This window comes from Caenorhabditis remanei, chromosome IV (assembly GCF_010183535.1).
Source record: "Caenorhabditis remanei strain PX506 chromosome IV, whole genome shotgun sequence".
NCBI lineage: Eukaryota > Metazoa > Nematoda > Chromadorea > Rhabditida > Rhabditidae > Caenorhabditis > Caenorhabditis remanei.
This window is the reverse complement of record NC_071331.1, coordinates 4,437,018-4,457,057: the sequence shown is the minus strand read 5'-3', so window position 1 is coordinate 4,457,057 and position 20,040 is coordinate 4,437,018. Positions and strand designations below refer to the sequence as shown.

The 20,040-nt window shown below is 35.9% G+C and overlaps 1 protein-coding gene across 1 annotated transcript; it reads left to right on the top strand.

The window, feature by feature from the left end:
* Window positions 1-15,171: 15,171 nt before the first annotated feature.
* GCK72_012420 (uncharacterized protein) lies at window positions 15,172-19,030 on the top strand (the record flags this gene model as incomplete). The annotated part of the gene is made up of 8 exons (XM_053729099.1): window positions 15,172-15,297; window positions 15,348-15,619; window positions 15,706-15,847; window positions 15,893-16,021; window positions 17,213-17,505; window positions 17,886-18,349; window positions 18,396-18,689; window positions 18,738-19,030. The coding sequence occupies 8 exons, from the start codon at window positions 15,172-15,174 to the stop codon at window positions 19,028-19,030; spliced, it is 2,013 nt and encodes a 670-aa protein (XP_053583871.1).
* Window positions 19,031-20,040: the final 1,010 nt, after the last annotated feature.

The window sequence follows — 20,040 nt, the reverse complement described above, 5'->3', positions numbered from 1 at the left end:
CTCAATTTGGACCTTTTTAAAGTTAAATGTGAGATAATAAGTTCAGTGGACTTCCATCATTTCTGAACTTTCTATCAACCAAAATGGGGTGCTCATTCAATCGAGAATAGCGATCTTTTGTCACCAATCGTTTTGAAACCGTCTAAAAACCTACAATACTAGTGAAACAGCGAGTTTACAAAAGTCACTCAGCAAGTACTGTGACTCAGAATCACGGTTTAACAGTGAAAATCTTTTAAATTGATAAATTATATATTGCTCCACGGCACCAGATAGATTTCTCTGAACAACGCGTTTCACTTTGCACTTTTATATTTCTTGCTCGATGTTAATTTCCAATCAATGAGATTTTACCCTAACTTTCTGTTTTCAGTTTGCGAGAAATACTTTTAAAGTGTGGAGAGAAATTAGTAGTGACCATAACAGGATGAAAATAAATATTTCCATTTGTCACGAAAATTTGATGATAACTTGTATTGTACATCATTCTTATATATAAAAGACAAGTGGTGTTTGTCTGTTTGTCTGAGGCACTGTCCGCAGCGGTTTTGGAAAGAGAGAAACTGAGCCAGTGGGCAAAACCGAACTGGCGTGCTTTGGACAGCGACAGCCGCTTTAGACCGCATTTTTATAAAATTTTTAAAAAGTTAACAAAAGTCTGTGATATTCAAATTGAATGGTTCTTCACAGCAGTTACCGTAAATACTGTATTATAACGGCATGCAGTTATATTTTTCAACCGGCTCCCAGAGAAATTTTGTGGTTTCAGAAACTTATTAAAATTTACCGGAAAAACTTTTTTTGGGAGTTCTATCGGCTGATCAAGAAGTTACTAATCACGCTGCTTCTAATCAGAACCAAAAAAAGACACCGGGATGATCACATTCATGAATTCTGAGTATAGATGGGGTGCCGTTATAACACAGGTGCCGTTATATTACAGGTGCCGTTATAATACAGTAATTACGGTAAGTTATAATGATTTAACTCTTGGACTTGGATATACAATCTGTTTCATCCAATCCCAAAAAACAACAATACAGACTCCTTTGAATCCTACTACTGCTCCCAATCAAAATGACAATGATAACGTCCTATCCTAAAATTGTGTGCTTGGTACAAAACTATGCTTAATTCAAGTGCAATTTTTCTACAAATAATGAAACATGTGTTCACGATTCATTCGAAAGAGAAAAAATTGGATTCAAAAAAATTAACTAACCTCCCCAATTACTGGAGTGAGCAATGAGAATTAAAGAACATTTCAAGACCAGGTCAGTTTGTTACCATGTCATTCACAGTCCACATTGCACATTCAACCACAATTTGATAGTTAACGACTGTTTCAACGATATCATTTCCAAAATTAAGGAAACTTGGTTCTGGCTTATTGATTGGTCTCCTACCACTTTATGGATATGAGATCATTCGATGAGCCCAGAAATGAAGACTTAATGCTGAAACTGGAGGAACGTTTTGATTATAGTGTATTTTGAGTGGGACTGGGAACATAAAAAAATTTGTCAATGATTGACAACATTTTCATCGAGCTTATAAATTGTTGAAAACAGCAAATAATTTAGAAAGCTTCCGGTTTCCAGAAAAGCGGTTTTTCTTAGAATGAACTATTATGAATTCAAAAAACACAGATTGATGTGCCTATTCAAAAGAGCCTCAAAACAATTTAGAAAAAGTTATTTCAAGAGTATTGGAAGCGGATTTGTCCAAATTTAATTAAGTTTCGCATATAACATTATTTCGAAGTAGTTATGAGTCAACAGTATAATTTGGAACCGGCATTTAGAAACAATTTTTTTTTCACAGTATTTTATGTAGTCAGGCCATATGGCCATTACCAGAACCAGGTACATTACCTACAATCAAATACAAATTCTGTTCTCAAAAATTATTTCCTAAATCCGGATCGGAAAAAGAAACGTGACATCAACATACACATATACATAATAAAGCAACACGAAAAAAATTCAAAATCTACAACCTGGGCGTTTTTTCAAGATATTGAAAATTGATCGTTCGAAGAAAAAAATGCTGCGAGTGAAACATTAAAAAACTGTTTCAATTATGTCGGGTATGAAACCGTTTAATAATGTTTCTGTTTGTTTTATAATCTATTTAATTTTTAATGTTAATAGATTCAAGTTCTGGGAATCATGAATAGAGTTGGAGTTTTCAGTGCCGAAACGGTCAATTAGATAAGCTGAAAGGTTACCAAGCTTCTTCTGTTGAAGAAATTGTAAAGCACACAAAATATATTGGCCTGATGCTTTTCTTAAACGTACCGTTTCATATCTTTATATTTTTCTTACAATAACATCTTCACCACTCTTGATACTTTTTATAAACCTGACACTAATTGTAAGACGTTTCCATTACAAATACAAATGTTTCAATTATACAGCATAAATAACTTAATATAAAAACCATGTTCTATCTTTTGGAAAACTAGACAAGTTCAAAAGATTCTGTTGATCAGTGAATTACAGTCTCACATTTGTTATGCAATTGAATTGAATCAACTCAATTCAATACCTCCAGTGTAAATTTTATTGTTTTACCGATTTTATAGAGAAACACATTACAATATTGTTTGAACTCTGCATTGAAGGAAAACTTTACTACGAAACTGTACTTTCAGGGAAGTACATAGCAAACCTTATTATTTGAAAAATCTTGTTTAAAAATGGTTGGCTCGAAATTCGGATAATAGTTCTTATTAGGATATTATTAGGTCACGCGCATCGCTAAAACAATCAATAATAACTTGTAAACTATTCAGTTATAGGGAGTGGGAAAAATTTATACCGACTCACTATCAGCAATCATTAAAGTGCGTAAGAAAAAACAATTAATCAGTACCAAGAATTGTGCAAGAAGCATTGAATTGAATTGATTCAGTTTAATTACATAACAACCGTGAGACTGTAAAAAATATTTTGAATGATCCCGTTTTCTTTGATCACTGAAAAATACTAAAACAAAAACAAACGCTTGGTAGACCAGGAACAGTAATTGTCCAATGAAAAGAAAATAAAACTGAAAACACTCAACGTATAGTAGCTGTGGCATTGTAGAAATATCCAGAACTTGGAAACATAAACCACTTGAAACTGAACAATTTTTTACAAGACAAATATTTCAGGCGACTCTACCCTCTTGAGCTCAATTTGAACCTTTTTAAAGTTAAATGTGAGATAATAAGTTCAGTGGACTTCCATCATTTCTGAACTTTCTATCAACCAAAATGGGGTGCTCATTCAATCGAGAATAGCGATCTTTTGTCACCAATCGTTTTGAAACCGTCTAAAAACCTACAATACTAGTGAAACAGCGAGTTTACAAAAGTCACTCAGCAAGTACTGTGACTCAGAATCACGGTTTAACAGTGAAAATCTTTTAAATTGATAAATTATATATTGCTCCACAGCACCAGATCGATTTCTCTGAACAACGCATTTCATTTTGTACTTTTAGATTTCTTTCCCGAAACTGTTAATTTCCAATCAATGAGATTTTACCTAAACTTTCTGTTTTCAGTTTGCGAGAAATACATTTAAAGTGTGGAGAGAAATTAGTAATGCCCATATCAGGTTGAAATAAATATTTCCATTTGTCACGAAAATTTGATGATAACTTGAATTTTACTTATAAGAATAGTTATGTAATTATGCTGTTAAAGAAGTTCTTGAAATAGAGCTCGTTACACTCTTTTGAGTATGCTGTTTCACTCTCTTCATTTCAAGAAATCCGGATTTTCAATGTTCAGTAGTATCATTCCTGGTCGTTTAAAAGTGTATTATAGTCAGTTATGGTGTTTTCATATCATGATCTATACGATTCAGCGAGTTCATTTTCATACTTTAAGAATTTTAAAATTTGGTGCTCAACTAGCTGAGAGCGACCGCCGGAAAGTTTGGTCCGTGAAATGGCCGAAGAAAATTAGCACCGTGGCCTAGAAATTCGAACTTGGCTCGTTTTTCCACATGAAATCTGTAAATGCATCAACCTTCTCATCTCTCTGCTTGTAGTTGTCGGGTTATCAAAAATTGTTTGAAACTTATCAGAACTCAATATTGAAAACATATTTCAATTTGTGATTGAAACGGAATTTCTGTTTTGCCAACTTTGATTTTTGTTACACAGTTTTTGTTGAACACTTTCACAAGAAGTACAGAAAACAGCCTTCGAGCTTATGTGGATATCATTGGAAAACAAATTCCGCTATTTTTGGAAACATCCCGAAACAGTAAATCATAACAAAATCGAGGTATAAGTACCTGATCAGGCGTAGAGAAGACGATATACATATTTTTCAAGAGGATTCCACTAGAACGAACTTGTTAAAACAATAATCAACAAAATAAATTTTGACACAGTGTCAATTATCTGAAATCATCATGTTTCCTTTTATGAGAAGTTTGTATCAGCAATAATTTTGTTCACTAAAATATATTGAAATCAGCGTAAAATATTGGAAAGTATAGAAATGGTTTTTCTATTTCTGATAGAACTGATATTTTGACTAATAATGAAACGTCAGTGCAGTCCTTTTTGGCTAACGTTTTCGTTTATTTCACTGTTTTATGAATAAATCATCTCGATCAGAACCGATTTGAGTGCGATGGTTCTGCTTTTGAATTAGAATTGAATCTGTCAAAATGTTGTTGACACACTTTCCGGTAATTTATGTGGCTTAGGTATTTTTGGTAGCGAGTAGTGTACTGTAGCAATAGAAACTGTTACTTACATTGGCTATAAGATTATAACCGTACTATTACTTCATTTCCGATGCAGCTGAAATTATAATTAGATTATTTTTCAAAATTTTTTACTCAAAATTTTGGTTATCAGCTTTCACACTCAATTTTTTGTGTTTTTGGATTATAGAACATCCTGAATTACGGAAAGTAGGTTTTAATTATGTTGTTTATGCGAAATATGTCTTACCCACTTTAGCAGACAAATGGTAAATCCTACAACTTTCTGTTTCTCACTAGTCTTCTGAACTGTGATTCACGCTCAATTTTTGCTCACTATTTTATTATTTTTTGTAAACTAATTTTCTTCCAAAAAATTGGATGTTCGATAATATTTATCCTCATAACAATCGCTTTCTTCATTTTCGAAAAATTAAATTTAGTTATGCGATTTTTCTCAAAAGGGTGCGTTTGTATAGGTCGACCTCGGAACATCGTGGGAACTCTGTATCCACTTATACAGACATGACTGGACTCTTTAGATAAAATTAGTTTCAACGCCACATGTTGAAAATCAGGAATACTTTTGACTGCCAATTCGGATTTCTTCAAATTACTTTATTTCACAAAAATCACGACAAATTTAATATGTTACCGTCGGATATAGTCCAATTACTGCCTACATAACACGTTTTTAAAATATTTCTTTCACCGAAAACGATAATCGTCATTCGTTAAGTGCGATTTTTCTACTTTTGTTTCCCGGTTGAGATCGTCATTTAACAAGGAAGATTAGTGATAAAATTACTATTTTATTTAAAGAAAGATAAAAAGGAACATTAAAAATAATGAAAATAGGAAGAAAGCATAGCAAATTAGACATAGAAATCACAAGTTTGTCGGGCAGTCGTGTCCTTGAAAGCCAACGAAATCCAATTGGCGTAGAAGCAATTTTCAGTCGTTGATTTCCGTTTTTCCCTTTGTATTTCTGAAAAAAATCAATTAATTGCGGAATAAAAAATATTTATTCAGTTAACTTACTTTCGAAAATGGGTTCCTCCCCCGGACAAATACAGATGTCGTGCTTGAGAAGGAGTTCCGGCCAATTTTATCTAAGTTTCTCACTGAAAAATAATATCATTCTTATATATAAAAGACAATTGGGCGTTGTCTGTTTGTCTGAGGCGATGTCCGCAACGGTTTTTGGAAACAGAGAAGAGAAACTGAGCCAGCGGGCAAAACCGAACTGACGTGCTTTGGACAACGACCGCCGCTTTAGACCACTCGGCCACGCGAACACATTCGAAAGTTAATGACCACGTGAATGAAGAGAGACCAGCCGGCTCAACCGCCGAAGGCGGGGGAGACAGGCTGGTTTTGAATACAGAAAGCTGAATACTATTACAAACCTTTGAAAAAAAACGATGAATTGGTTCCATTTCAGCTATCGCCGCTGTTTCTTCTTTTGGGATCATCGGACTGACTGAAAACATACTAATTTTTCGATCATTCACAGTTAAATGCGAGAATTTTTCACGAAAAAAATTAATTAAAAGAAATTTCAATATAAAAAACATAAAGAAAGGCGATACTTTCGAAAAATAGGGAAAGAAACGTAAAAGCTCCGTAAATGATTACAAAAATAATCATTATCCGAGAGGAGTCCGAGAGCTTCGGAAGAGCTGCTGCAAGCGGCCGTCGCGGCCAGTCCATACGGACTATTTCGCCAATCCATATACGGTCCGCGCTGAGTCCGCGCGCGGACGCCTGCCGCCCACTTCCACCTCTTTTCCCGAAGTCCACACTGCGTCCATCTACAGTCCGTAGCGCGCCATAATTCCGCCGCGGACTCTATACGGGCGGAAAATAGGACTGAATCCGCATGCGGTCCGCACGCCAACTACCTGTGGTGGCCGTGGCGACGCTGGTTCGATTCCAGCAGCAGGCAACTCTTTTTTGTCTGTTTTATTAGTTTTTCATAAAAAAGATTAGAAATGGATGGAAAATTGAGGAATCGTCGTCAGCACAAACGAGAAAAAGAACAAATTATATTCTCAGCCTATACACACAAACTTTCTACAGATAGCTTTATTTTAACATGCAGCGATAATAATACGTCAAGTAGAATTCGCAGAAAACATAAAACTACTGAAACAGAAAATTTGTAAACAAAAGCTTACTGCTTTACGAAAAGGAGAATTGGAGAAACCATAAGATCAGTTTGCTATCTAGGATGAAAGAGATACAAGTTTGCTTAATTGATTCATCATCATTTCAGAAAGGTTGAAATGAATTCACAGTATGTTCCAACCAAACACCATTAGATAACTGGTTTAAAAAAAATTTGCAACACTCTGGTGAGTTTTTCTTGCAATCATAAATATTTTCAGACAGAACGTTTAAACCGAACTTTTAGAAACTTTCGGAACCATGACATTTTTTTTTTCCGTTTCACGATGCTGTGTTTAACTGGAATAGGCACATTAAATCAGTAGAATTAACAGGCGAGCGGGTGCAACTTTACAGTTTGTCTGATTTGAAGTAGGTCTTATTCATAAATCAGACATTATAATCACTAATACTTTCGAGAAAGTTGCTCCTCCTTACATCTTATCTTGATGTCATCTCGGCTACTTCCCGCTATAGTTGCGCAGCTTTCATAGCTTTTGCAACAGTTCCACGACAAGATTGCTACATTTCCACCGCACTAACGACAAATCAGAGCATGTGCAACAGTTATACAGCTTTCACTGTATTGCGGCTGATGGTTCCCTTGTTTTTGGGGCATGCACCAGTTGTGCAACAATCTCACAACACTCGCGCAGCAACTGGTATATTCGCTCCAATGAAAATGGGACCTTGTCTGCATTTTTCATTTTTTCCAATTATTATTTCTTGTCTATTTGACAAAGTTTATAATTTTTTCGACTTAGTTTCACTCTATTTTCGAAAATAAAATTTTTCAGCATCATGAATCATTTATTTTGGTACTGAAGATGGGTTTATAAACCAGTTTTTCACAAAACTTAAAAACAGAAAAAAACCAAAATTACAGCTTGACTATTTATGTCGTTGGAAATACTTTTACTGCTTCAAAAAGGGTGAAAATAGATTGAAAGAACTTGTGGCTTAATACTTCTTCCGTGGGTGCTGGATAAAAATTTTATAATATTATAAATGAAAATCATATTTGAAGACTGACGTGCAAAAAATCACGAAGTCTGATATCCACTTGCTACTTAATTGTGCTTGTTCTCTATAATTTGTTCTGTGTTTCATAATATTTTCAAATGTTCTCAATTCCAATGCTACGTTAAGACCATTAAGTTTCTAGACTTAATTTTTTGATAAAACTTGATACTGAAACAGTCCAAAAGGACAATGCAACAACACGCATGTCAAACTGCAACTAAAAAAAAACTAAAAACCTAATTAAGCTGCATGAAGCCTTTCGATATTAACAACGCTGATCAGAAAAATACTATAAAGACAATCTGAAACCAGAAAAATTATGTTCCAAAGATTGTTCAATTTCACTTGGTTTTTTAACTGATGTTTATTTATTTTCTAGTAATAAATTAAGAAAGATTTGCATACCAAATAGAAAATTTTATTTAAAACACAAATCTAATACTATCTTCCTCATTTTGAACATGGAACTTTCGAATCAGTCCATGACATGGTCCCTCGATGAGGTTTGACCAATTTCGATACATTGTAGTTTCTCAAAATTATTACCTGATTCAATTATGACTTAATTTCATATATATTTATAATCTCATATTATCAAAACGTATTCGTTCGATACAAAATTCATTTAAATTTGTGAAAAATACTGGCGTTTCCAAAAGTTACCAATACGGCTGAATCTAACACTAAAAAATGTAAAGAGTGAAACAGATAATGTGGATTACTGTTTCACTATATTCACAGAACGGCGAAACTAACATGGGAATGACCCGGGGTGTCCCCCCTGAAATCTTCCCATATTTTGTATATAAGTAGTATCTGACGTAACTAAGAAAAATCCAAAATTATAGCTGCGCTCTCGGAGGTTTCGTAGAGTTACACAACTTTTTCGAAAATTTTCAAAAATTTCGATGTCTCCACTTTGAGAACTCGTAACTTTTTGAGTTTTTGAGCTACCGTGATGGTTTTATGCTCATTCGATAGGTAATAACACCAACTTCAAAAACTTCTCTTTGAGCACTTACCGAAAAACTTAACCTGCTGAGCTACAGTTGAAAATGTGAAAAAATTGTCAGTGTGAGGTAACGATAAATGCCAAATTTCGACAATCGGGGAACTGGTGACTACCACCTGCGTACTTCTTACTCCGAGTTATGTCTGTATACGTGTTCAAATATAGGTCGAGCCTTTGAGTTACGAGAGTTATTTCAGTTTTTCTGAAAAATTTCAACTTTTTCACGTACCCCTATACGTTCAATTTTCATCAAAAAATAAGAACAATGGCGAAGTAACGAAAAAGAGGCTATAGCAGAAAATTTTGCATTTACTAGCCATGTCTGTTGTTTTTTGGTGCTGTAAATTCAATATAAACATGGCTCAACTTTGGACCACAGAACGTATAGGAGTACGTAAAAAAGATGAAAATTTTCAGAAAAACTGAAATAACTCCCGTAACTCAAAGGCTCGACCTATATTTGAACACGTATACAAACATAACTCGGAGTAAGAAGTACGCAGGTGGTAGTCCCCAGTTCCCCGATTGTCGAAATTTGGCATTTATCGTTACCTCACACTGACGATTTTTTCACATTTTCAACTGTAGCTCAGCAGGCTAAGTTTTTCGGTAAGTGCTCAAAGAGAAGTTTTTGAAGTCGGTGTTATTACATATCGAATGAGCCTAAAACCATTACGGTAGCTCAAAAACTCAAAAAGTTACGAGTTCTCAAAGTGGAGACATCGAAATTTTTGAAAATTTTCGAAAAAGTTGTGTAACTCTACGAAACCTCCGAGAGCGCAGCTATAATTTTGGATTTTTCTTAGTTACGTCAGACACTACTTATATACAAAATATGGGAAAATTTCAGGGGGGACACCCCGGGTCATTCCCATGTAAAATGCATTTCAATCACTTGCAAGTTTGCGATCGTAACTCGTCTCACAGAAGGATTTACCAGAATATTATTTCAGATTTGGAATCTACGTACTCGAAAGTGTTAGGGGCCAAATTCTTGAGCCGTTTGAAAGAGGACACTGCGATCACTTTCCTTGTTAGAGAAAAGTAATTTAAAAGCATGTGTTGTTTTGATAATGATTCAGTTGATCAACCAGGTCAGTATCTGTTTCGCAAAACACAATTATTTATAGAAGCTTTGAAACATAGTTTTAGGTGGGAAACGTCTAACACAACCAAAATTTTTATGTAGACAGGATGCATGTTTTTTTGTCCTGGCGGTCCAGAAATTGTTGAATAATAAAAGACAGTTTGGCTAGTGAAGAATACACTACTGGATAACTACTGGATAACTACAGATTTTCTTGTTTCTTACTGCTTTCACAACATTCTAGATAAAGAAGATATACTAAAACACAATAAACTCAAATTAAAATGTTCTTACAATTAGTCTAAAGTTATTCAGCTGAATTGTTTCAAAATGATAACAAAAAACGACTCGTGATTTTTGATTTGATCTTCTTGAAGACCTCGATTTTAATTTTAAAAGATCTAAACAGATAATTCTCAATTCTTGTACAAGTGAAGTTTATAGCAAGAACGTGAAAACGAAAAATAATTAATTGTAACCTTTTAGTGCTGTTACCAATTAGAAATGACCAAAATAGAGCAAAACTACAAAACGGAAACTACACTTTGGTAAAAAACGCGATTTATGCCAAAAATTAATTGCAGAGACTCTATTAGTAGATTTTTAAATGATTTGATTTTTTTTTCTCGATTATATCTATAAAGTATTACATGATTCTGAACTCACATATGAAAAATGAAGAAAACAGTTTAAAAATTTTCAGAATCGCCTGCTAGATTCTACTTCATATTGCTTCAATATAATTATTATCCCTGAACTGAAATTATAAAAAATTTTCAGTTTCAGATAAGTGCCGACTTCAAAACTTCAAAAGTTTTTTTGATAGCAATTATGCATTTAAATCTATTAGAATTGATTAAGATTTCTAATTACAACTTCTACATGAAACAGAACCAAACCATTAAATATATCTAAAAATGTGCAGTTTCAAGAAGAAGATTAACTTCACAAAATAAAATGTTTTTTAGTGGTCTCACATCAATTTAATTCAGTCACTCTTCAACTTTCAATTTCTCCAAAATCTTCCCCTAATTCGATTTTCTCGAACATTCTCCCCTTGTTTACAAAGATAGTATCATCATCTTCTGTTCCCCCGTCCACCTTCAGTCACAAAATGGAAATTGGCAATAAAATCGGTCGTCAAGGACCGTATCAATACCATGAGAATCATCAAAACAGGAGCGGTTTTATGACAGTCTCGCGCGAATGGAATCGGATGACCACTAAAATTGGAAGAAGAAGGTGGAGACCACGTGGAGAGAGGGTGGGGAGATCGAACATCCAATTGGTACCGCCCATTTTTCAACGGTTTCAAGTTTACGGTTTCAGTTTGTGTTGGACTTGATGAGAGTTGATTTTAGCGGTTTACTATTTCGGGGTAGCTAATATGTTTCCAATCTGATTTTCCAATTTTCTATACTTGCAACCGGGCCGAGTCCGGGCCGTGAGCGGGTCTTAGAATAACTCGGCCCGGTTGCAAGTACAGTGCGCGTCATAAATATGCGCCACCCCTCGAAATCGGTGTTTTCGGGAAAGTGAGCTGTTTTTTTTGGGAAATCGTTATTAAAATCGAATTCAGCGTATCAAAAAACCTATATTCCCAAGTTTTGAGAAAAAAATGTCGAAACATACGTCCAGACCACCAAAAAGTCGCTAAAACGGCCGCGTCATAAATATACGCCACCTCCCAAAAAATGAGAAATAGTTCAAATTTTGCCGAATTTCTTCAAATTTTTTGGAGAAATTTGTTTATGAAACAAAGTTTAATGGTGTTTCTGAACACTTACTCGACAGTTCTCAAAAAAATCTTGTGAGATTTTGAAAAATCAGCACTTTTTGGCGATTTTTCTGATTTTTGAGAAATTACAGTTATTATCTGGTCTCGAAGTACAGTACTTGTTTGTTTTTTAACATTTTTAAAACAAACATTACTCAATCTTCCTATTTCAATACGTTTCGATGTCTGAAATTGATATACCAGGTCTTAATTCATTCGATTCAGGCAACTCGAGTCAACTAGGTCTGTAAGCATAGTGTTATAGGCTAGGAATGAGATTTCAGGCGTACTGGAGGACCGAGTGTAGGTTGAAAATGCATGGATCATCTAAATTTGGGGTTACTTCTTCAATTCGTATCCATTTCTTGAATATCAACCCTTGGTAAGAACCACTGATATCCTTTCAAGTGAGCGAACGAAGCTGCTGTGTATTAGGTTTTTGTTTCACACCTGTTCGTCACAGATCTCGTCTGTACACCTTTATCAGGCTATCAATTGCTCAAGATAACATGTGTAGTTAATACAAACTACGTAATTAAACCCATATTTTGCTTATATACACAAATGAGTACGTGACATAAGCTGCAGTTAGATTAGTTGTTCTATTTTAATTACCATGAACTTGTGAAGAGCTAGGGCTTTCCCCCGGGCGAATCAAGATAAGTTAAGAATGTTTTGATTTGTTCAAATTAAGAGGGAACAGTTTCGTGCATTTTCAACCTATAATCGGTCCTCCAGTACGCCTGAAATCTCATTCCTAGCCTTCAACTCACAATGCTTACAGACCTAGTTGACTCGAGTTGCCTGAATCGAATGAATTAAGACCTGGTATATCAATTTCAGACATCGAAACGTATTGAAATAGGAAGATTGAGTAATGTTTGTCCTAAAAATGTCAAAAAACAAACAAGTACTGTACTTCGAGACCAGATAATAACTGTAATTTCTCAAAAATCAGAAAAATCGCCAAAAAGTGCTGATTTTTCAAAATCTCACAAGAATTTTTTGAGAATTGTCGAGTAAGTGTTCAGAAACACCATTAAACTTTGTTTCATAAACAAATTTCTCCAAAAAATTTGAAGAAATTCGGCAAAATTTGAACTATTTCTCATTTTTTGGGAGGTGGCGTATATTTATGACGCGGCCGTTTTAGCGACTTTTTGGTGGTCTGGACGTATTTTTCGACATTTTTTTCTCAAAACTTGGGAATATAGGTTTTTTGATACGCTGAATTCGATTTTAATAACGATTTCCCAAAAAAACAGCTCACTTTCCCGAAAACACCGATTTCGAGGGGTGGCGCATATTTATGACGCGCACTGTATGCAATTTTCAAATTCATTTTTTAAGTTGGTGTTGCTTTTTGCTGTTTTTGCTGTAACAATTTTGTTTGAGTCTTGACATAAAATAACTCAATCGGCACAACGATTGAAAATTTGAACTCAGAGACTACTGTTTCGAAATCGTTTGAAATAAAACAATACTTGGAGATGTTTAGTATGTTTTTTAACCCTCTTCAATGCCTCCTAAATTGATAATTCACAGTTTAATATAATAGCCCGGTACGGAAAATATGTTAATACATATTTCGGTCTCAAATCAATTCAACGAATGCAGTTTTCACCATTTTGTTCTAGACATATCAATGCAACAGCATTATGTATTCAAGTATGCGAGGCTACTCTAAAAATTAGTAATTAGGTGAAAAACATCTCATAGCTCCAGTTCTCTTTCCTTCGACTTCTATTATTGTTCGGAAAATTGGTAAAAAATATCTTTTTTGGCATTTGACAACTTAAATTGGAAGAAGATGAAAATCACGTGGAGAGAGGGTGGGGAGATCGAACATCCAATTGGTACCGCCCATTTTTCAACGGTTTCAAGTTTATGGTTTCGGTTTGTGTTGGACTTGATGAGGATTGTATAGTTACGTTTTTTCATGTTAATAATGTTTAAGGACTTGAAATCGCTTTATATCTGTTAGATTGATACTCAGAAATAAACGCAATGGTTAAATTTTTCTGTTACATTTTTACTTTTTGATTTTTTTTTTGCTGTTTCCGTAACAATTTTGTTTGCCTCTTGACATAAAAAAACTCAATCGGTACAACGATTAAAAATTAGAACTCAGAGACTACTGTTTCAAAATCGTTTAAAAGAAAGCAATACTAGGAGATGTTTAGTCTTTTTTTTGAACTCTCTTCAGCGACTCCTAACATGATATTTTACAGTGTTGAATAAGAAAATGTGAAGTTGATCAAAATCGAATAACGAAATCTACGTGTTTATTCATCAAAAATTGTCATTTTTGTCATTTTGACCACTCAATGAACATCAGATTTGAATCCACGTAAACGAAAATATCATAAATAAAATTTGACACATCGAAACTGTGGATTTTCAATATTTCACGTGACCTTTTATACAGAATTGTTGTTTGGTACAGAATCGGTATCGATACCGATTCTCTACTTTTGAATAAACTTGGAGAAATCTTTTTTCACGTGACCTTTTATGCAGAGTACAGAATTGGTATGCATACCGAATCTGGAGAAATTTCTTGGTACAGAATCGGTATTGATACCGATTCTGTACTTTTGAACAAACATTGAAAAAAGAACAGAAAATGACGTGAACAGATCAAAATGGGAAAACTCTGTGCTTCACGTGCAACTTTTTCTAGCAATTGCCAGTTTATTGCATAATTGTTCGAACTCACGGAAATATTGTACTTTCAGTACAGATTATTTACAGAAATCTATTTTTTAACTCGCTAGCAAAAAATTTTGAAATTTCAACCGTCGTATATCAATGCAACAGCATTATATATTCAAATATGTTACGTTACATAAAAACAGATAATTAAATAAAAAATTTCTAGCTTAATTTTTCTTTCGAACTTTTTTGCCATTTGACCACTAAAATTGGAAGAAGGTGATCACGTGGAGAGGGAGAAATAGAATCTCCAAACACATTGGTTCCGCCCATTTTTCAACAGTTTCAAGTTTATAGTTTCAGTTTGTGTTGAACTTGTTAATAATGTTTAAGGACTCGAAATCGCCTTTTATCTGTTAGATTGAAGCGTCTGTAATAGATGCAATGGTAAAATTTTTCTGTTTCAGTAAGCCTCGATTTTCCTATTCAGTTACATCTTTTTCAATTTGAAGTTAGCCCGTATAGTATGCACATACATTCGAATGTTCACCGTGATACAAAAAAAATGTACCATTCTTGCCAATAGAGCGCGGCTGCATTGTCTCCCTGGCCACATCGTGCATTTTTGTAAAGATATTGTTTCTGTTTCCGTCATTCTATAAGTTTGCTACCTCATTCTCTAATATTATTCAGCTCCCTCTTTGTCGTAACCTCTCATTCCAAAATTTTCATTATGCACATCCCATCTCTCTTCGTTGACCCATTTTCCCCTCTCCTGAAGCATCCCACGGAGCAACGTCTCAAGAATGTAGCACATGCTCCAAAACGTCCATGCAACCTCACCACGGTTGAGAAGCAGGTACATAGCCTACTCTGCTGTCTTTCTTCATTTAATATTCATAATTACAGCTCGCCGTCCGCAACGCTCTCCGCTACATTCCAAAAGAGCATCACGGTCTTCTCGCCAAGGAGTTCGCTGAGGAGCTCAACACTTACGGTCATATCTATGGGTATCGATTCATGCCAAACTTTGATTTGTATGCACCACCGGTGTCGGAGATCGGAGCCAATTGTGAGAAGACGTCGGCAATAATTCTGATGATTCTGAATAATCTGGACAAGAGAGTGGCTCAGTTCCCACAGGAATTGGTGACTTATGGAGGGAATGGTCAGGTTTTCAGGTATGTAAGATGACGAGAGATCACCTAATAAGTTTTCTAGAATTCCAGTAATTATACGTTCACAGTGAAACATAACTATTTTTCAGCAACTGGATCCAATTTCGTCTTGTCCTCCGCTACCTCTTCACCATGACCGACCATCAAACCTTGGTCCTCTACTCTGGACACCCACTAGGACTATTCCCATCTACACCGGATTCTCCCAGAATGACTGTCACTAATGGAATGGTAACAGTAGAGCGTGTTTACACAGTTACTAGATATTTCTTGCAGATGATTCCTAGCTACTCTACCAAGGAATTGTATGACAAGTATTTTGCCTTAGGAGTCACTCAATATGGTCAGATGACTGCTGGCAGTTTTTGTTATATCGGGCCTCAGGGAATTGTGCATGGGACTACGGTAAGCACGGAAATTATAGAAAAAGCGGAGGACAAATAACAAATGTTAATGAAAAGTTTTCGTTATTCGAAAACAGTGTGAAACGTGGAATTTTTATATCGAAAAGTGTGTGAAAAAGGATTTTTTCAAATCGAACTTGGCCCTGTTATTGAAACGACAATTAATGCCAAAACAGAAAAAAGCTGATTGTAAGTAGAGTCTGAAACGCACGTGCTTCAACGAGTTGTAGGCGGAGCTTAAACAGCGGATGAAATTCGAGTTGATTTTTTAACTAGCAACACTGAATTTCTAGATAAAATCGTGTTTTAATTGAGTAAACATGAAAACATGCAAAAAAAACAGCAAAAATATCAATAAAAATACGAGTTTTTCTTGAAATTCAATGTTGCTCGTTAAAAAATAACTGTAATTTCATCCGCGCCGCTTTCAGGCAAAGCCCACAATCCCCTGCCACTCTTGCGTTTGAGATCGCAAAACTTTTTCTTGAAAAAAAATGTCGGAACTTTATTCAACGTTTTTCAGCGTTTTCGAATAACGAAAACATTTTTATTTTGCATTCAGTGAATTATTTAACATGGTCAAATCAGAATTGAAAATATTTTTTTTTCAAACATTGTTCTTGAAAATTAGGAGCAGTGCACATTCAGATGAATTGATATTGCCTGACCTTGAATTTCAGACAATAAATCATCTACTAGAAACACAAAATTTCAATAAACCATTTTTCCTTTTTTTCTACTTCCGTATCACATATGTGTCCTCTCTTCCTCACGCCGGAGCCCCTCACCACTTCTACACCCCCCCCCCCCCCCCCCCCCCCCCCCCAGTCATTGCCAGCTGTAGAAACTTTAATCCTGTATTTCTCGAATGACATTCCTTGAAGGCAAAAAGTTACTGTATATCTGAAATAAGTGTGTTCTCAGCTTTCCAATGATATATGACACGTCCCATATCTCCAAACTGACTAAAAGACCTTATTTAGTTTTTTTTTCTGTTTCTGCATTCAATTATAAGATTTCTAATTATTTCGATTCAATACAGCTACAAGTTCGATAAAGAATTATATTTATGCTCACACGATTCTCGAAAATTAGGAGCAGAAACAATAGTATCACCGCAACTAAAGAACCTGAATTCCAGACAATAAATCCTCTACTAGAAACACAAACTTTTCAATTTCTAAACTTCCAGATAACCGTTCTCAACGCCGGTCGCCGTATGGGTCTCTCCTCTCTCGCCGGAAAAGTGTTCGTCACTGCAGGCCTCGGAGGAATGAGTGGTGCTCAACCGAAAGCAGCGAAGATTGCAGGATGCATCGGAGTCATTGCTGAAATAAGTGAGACAGCGTTGTTGAAGAGACATCAACAGGGATGGCTGGATGTTTATTCGAAAGATCTGGAGGAAATTGTGAATTGGATCAAGCAGTATAGGGAGAAGAAAGCGGCGATTAGTATTGGTTACTTGGGAAATGTGGTGGATTTGTGGTGAGCTTCAGTCGATTTGCGTAAATTATTAAATTGGTGGATGGGGGATAAGCAATGTAATAAACTTGAAACATAATTTTACAATACTTGGGTAAAAACGCAATATTATGAGCTGAAAAATATACCAAAATGTAGATCTCGGCGAGTTCTATGTCTGTGACATACTACGAGCCGGATAGCGGATTGTTAATGTGTCGCGCGGGGTAAAAAGCGCCAAAAAGCCATTCTAGCCCGGCCCACAGTACATTAACGAATAGCCATCCGGCTCGTAGTAGGTCACAGACGTAGAACTCGCCGAGATCTACATTTTGGTACATTTATCAGCCCGTAACATTGCGTTTTTACCGAGCTACGGCCCGGTTTGCAAGAACGAATTTTAGGGAACGTCTCGCCGAGGAACCCGAATGCCTTGTTGAGCTCGGAAGTGACCAAACTTCCCTCCATAACCCATTCCTTGGAGGATTCTACCCTGCAGGTCTCACCTTCGAAGAATCTAACGAGCTTATGACAACTGACCCCGCGAAATTCAAAAAACTTGTTCAAGACTCTCTAATCCGTCAGATCGCCGCAATCGACAAGATTGCTGCTAAAGGAATGTACTTCTGGGATTACGGTAACGCGTTCCTTTTGGAGTGCCACAGAGCTGGAGCCAACTTGCTGAGAGAGGATGCTCAAGATGATAAGTCCTTTAGATATCCAAGTTATATGCAGGATATTATGGGCGACATTTTCTCAATGGGTTTCGGACCGTTCCGTTGGGTTTGTACTTCTGGGAAACCGGAAGATTTGAGATTGACGGATCAGACAGCGTGCAAGATTATTGATGAGTTGAAGGAGACTAATGGTAACTCGATTTTCCTCTGTATCTCTTCTAAAAAGAAAAATTTCAGTTCCGGAGTACGTGAAACAGCAGTATCTGGACAACAAAAAGTGGATAGAGGAGGCTGAGAAAAACGAGTTGGTCGTTGGTTCCCAGGCACGTATACTGTATTCCGACCGTGCTGGAAGAGTCGCCCTGGCAGCTGCCTTCAATGAGTTGGTTAGAACTGGAAAGGTGTCTGCACCAATTGTGATCTCACGTGATCATCATGATGTGTCGGGAACGGATTCTCCATTCCGTGAAACTTCGAATGTGTACGATGGAAGCGCGTTTACAGCGGATATGGCGGTTCAGAATTGTATTGGTAAGGGGGGTACCGAGGCTAACTTAATCTTCCGCTCAAATATTCTAGGAGACTCCTTCCGTGGCGCCACGTGGGTTGCTCTTCACAATGGAGGAGGTGTTGGATGGGGTGACGTCATCAATGGAGGCTTCGGACTGGTCCTCGATGGGTCTCCTGATGCCTCCCGTCGTGCGGAGGGTATGTTGAATTGGGATGTTCCGAATGGAGTCGCGCGTCGTTCTTGGTCTGGAAATGCCAAGGCGCAGGAGGCGATCCGTCGTGCGGAGCAACAAGTCGATGGGATGAAAGTGACGATTCCAGTGGAGGCGGATGAGGAGTTGTTGAAGACTTTGAAGTTTTGAATTTGAGATTTTCGATTGATATTTTAGTGTGTATTTTTGGGAATAAGAATAAATGGTTGACGGTAGTCGAAAGACAATTCGAAACAAACAATTAAACGAAAATTGAAGTACATATATGCCGAATATAAATAACAGTACAATTATTTAACCTGTTTCAAGTTGTAAAATTTATCTTGTTTCTATCCTTTCGAATCAGTGTATATTGATTTTTTGAAGAACGAGAAAAACCGAATTCCTTTATGCGGATTTGAGGTCTCTGTATTGCTTCATTTGGGCTTCCGGAAATCGCTTCAATGTCTGACTCGGAAACATTGATTCAATTCATCATTGTATGTGCAGATTATTATTTCTAGCAGTTTCATGCTGTTCATATTAAAACGTGTTTACAGAGAATAGTGATAGAGCTTCGAAATACTGATCGAACAATCGATAAATTTTGTCGTATCTTAGTTCATCGACCAGGTTAGAGTTTTTTTTCACAAATTTTACGGTTGCTGATACTTTTAATATGTGAAACAGCTGAACTATTGACAGTAACTATTACTCTCGTCATTTTGCATATACTTTCACATTTTAACTATATTTTTCTGCTTCAGGAAACTGATGAGACATTAATTATTAAAAAAAACGCTTAATATTGATTTGATCTTGTTGCATACAAATAATTTCTATACACCAAAATCACCGCAAACTCTTTGTTATTTGTAGGGCTGCTGAAACGGCATTTTACGGCGGCAATCGCCGGTTTCATTTCTGTCGGTTGCCGTAAACGCCGGTTTAACAAATGAGACTAGAATAATATGCATATGTACAGTACCGGCCTGTGAGCTATTCCAAAAACGCAAATAGCAATAGTTAGATGGATCTAAACAGATAGAAGCTATCAACTAAACAGTGGTATTAAAACAGGAGTTGTTTGCTTTTTTGTAATTTGTTTTACACGTCTTCGTTTTTGAGCAACTGGTCCGTAGCAAAAAATACAATACAAATTTGGTATTGTGAAATTGATG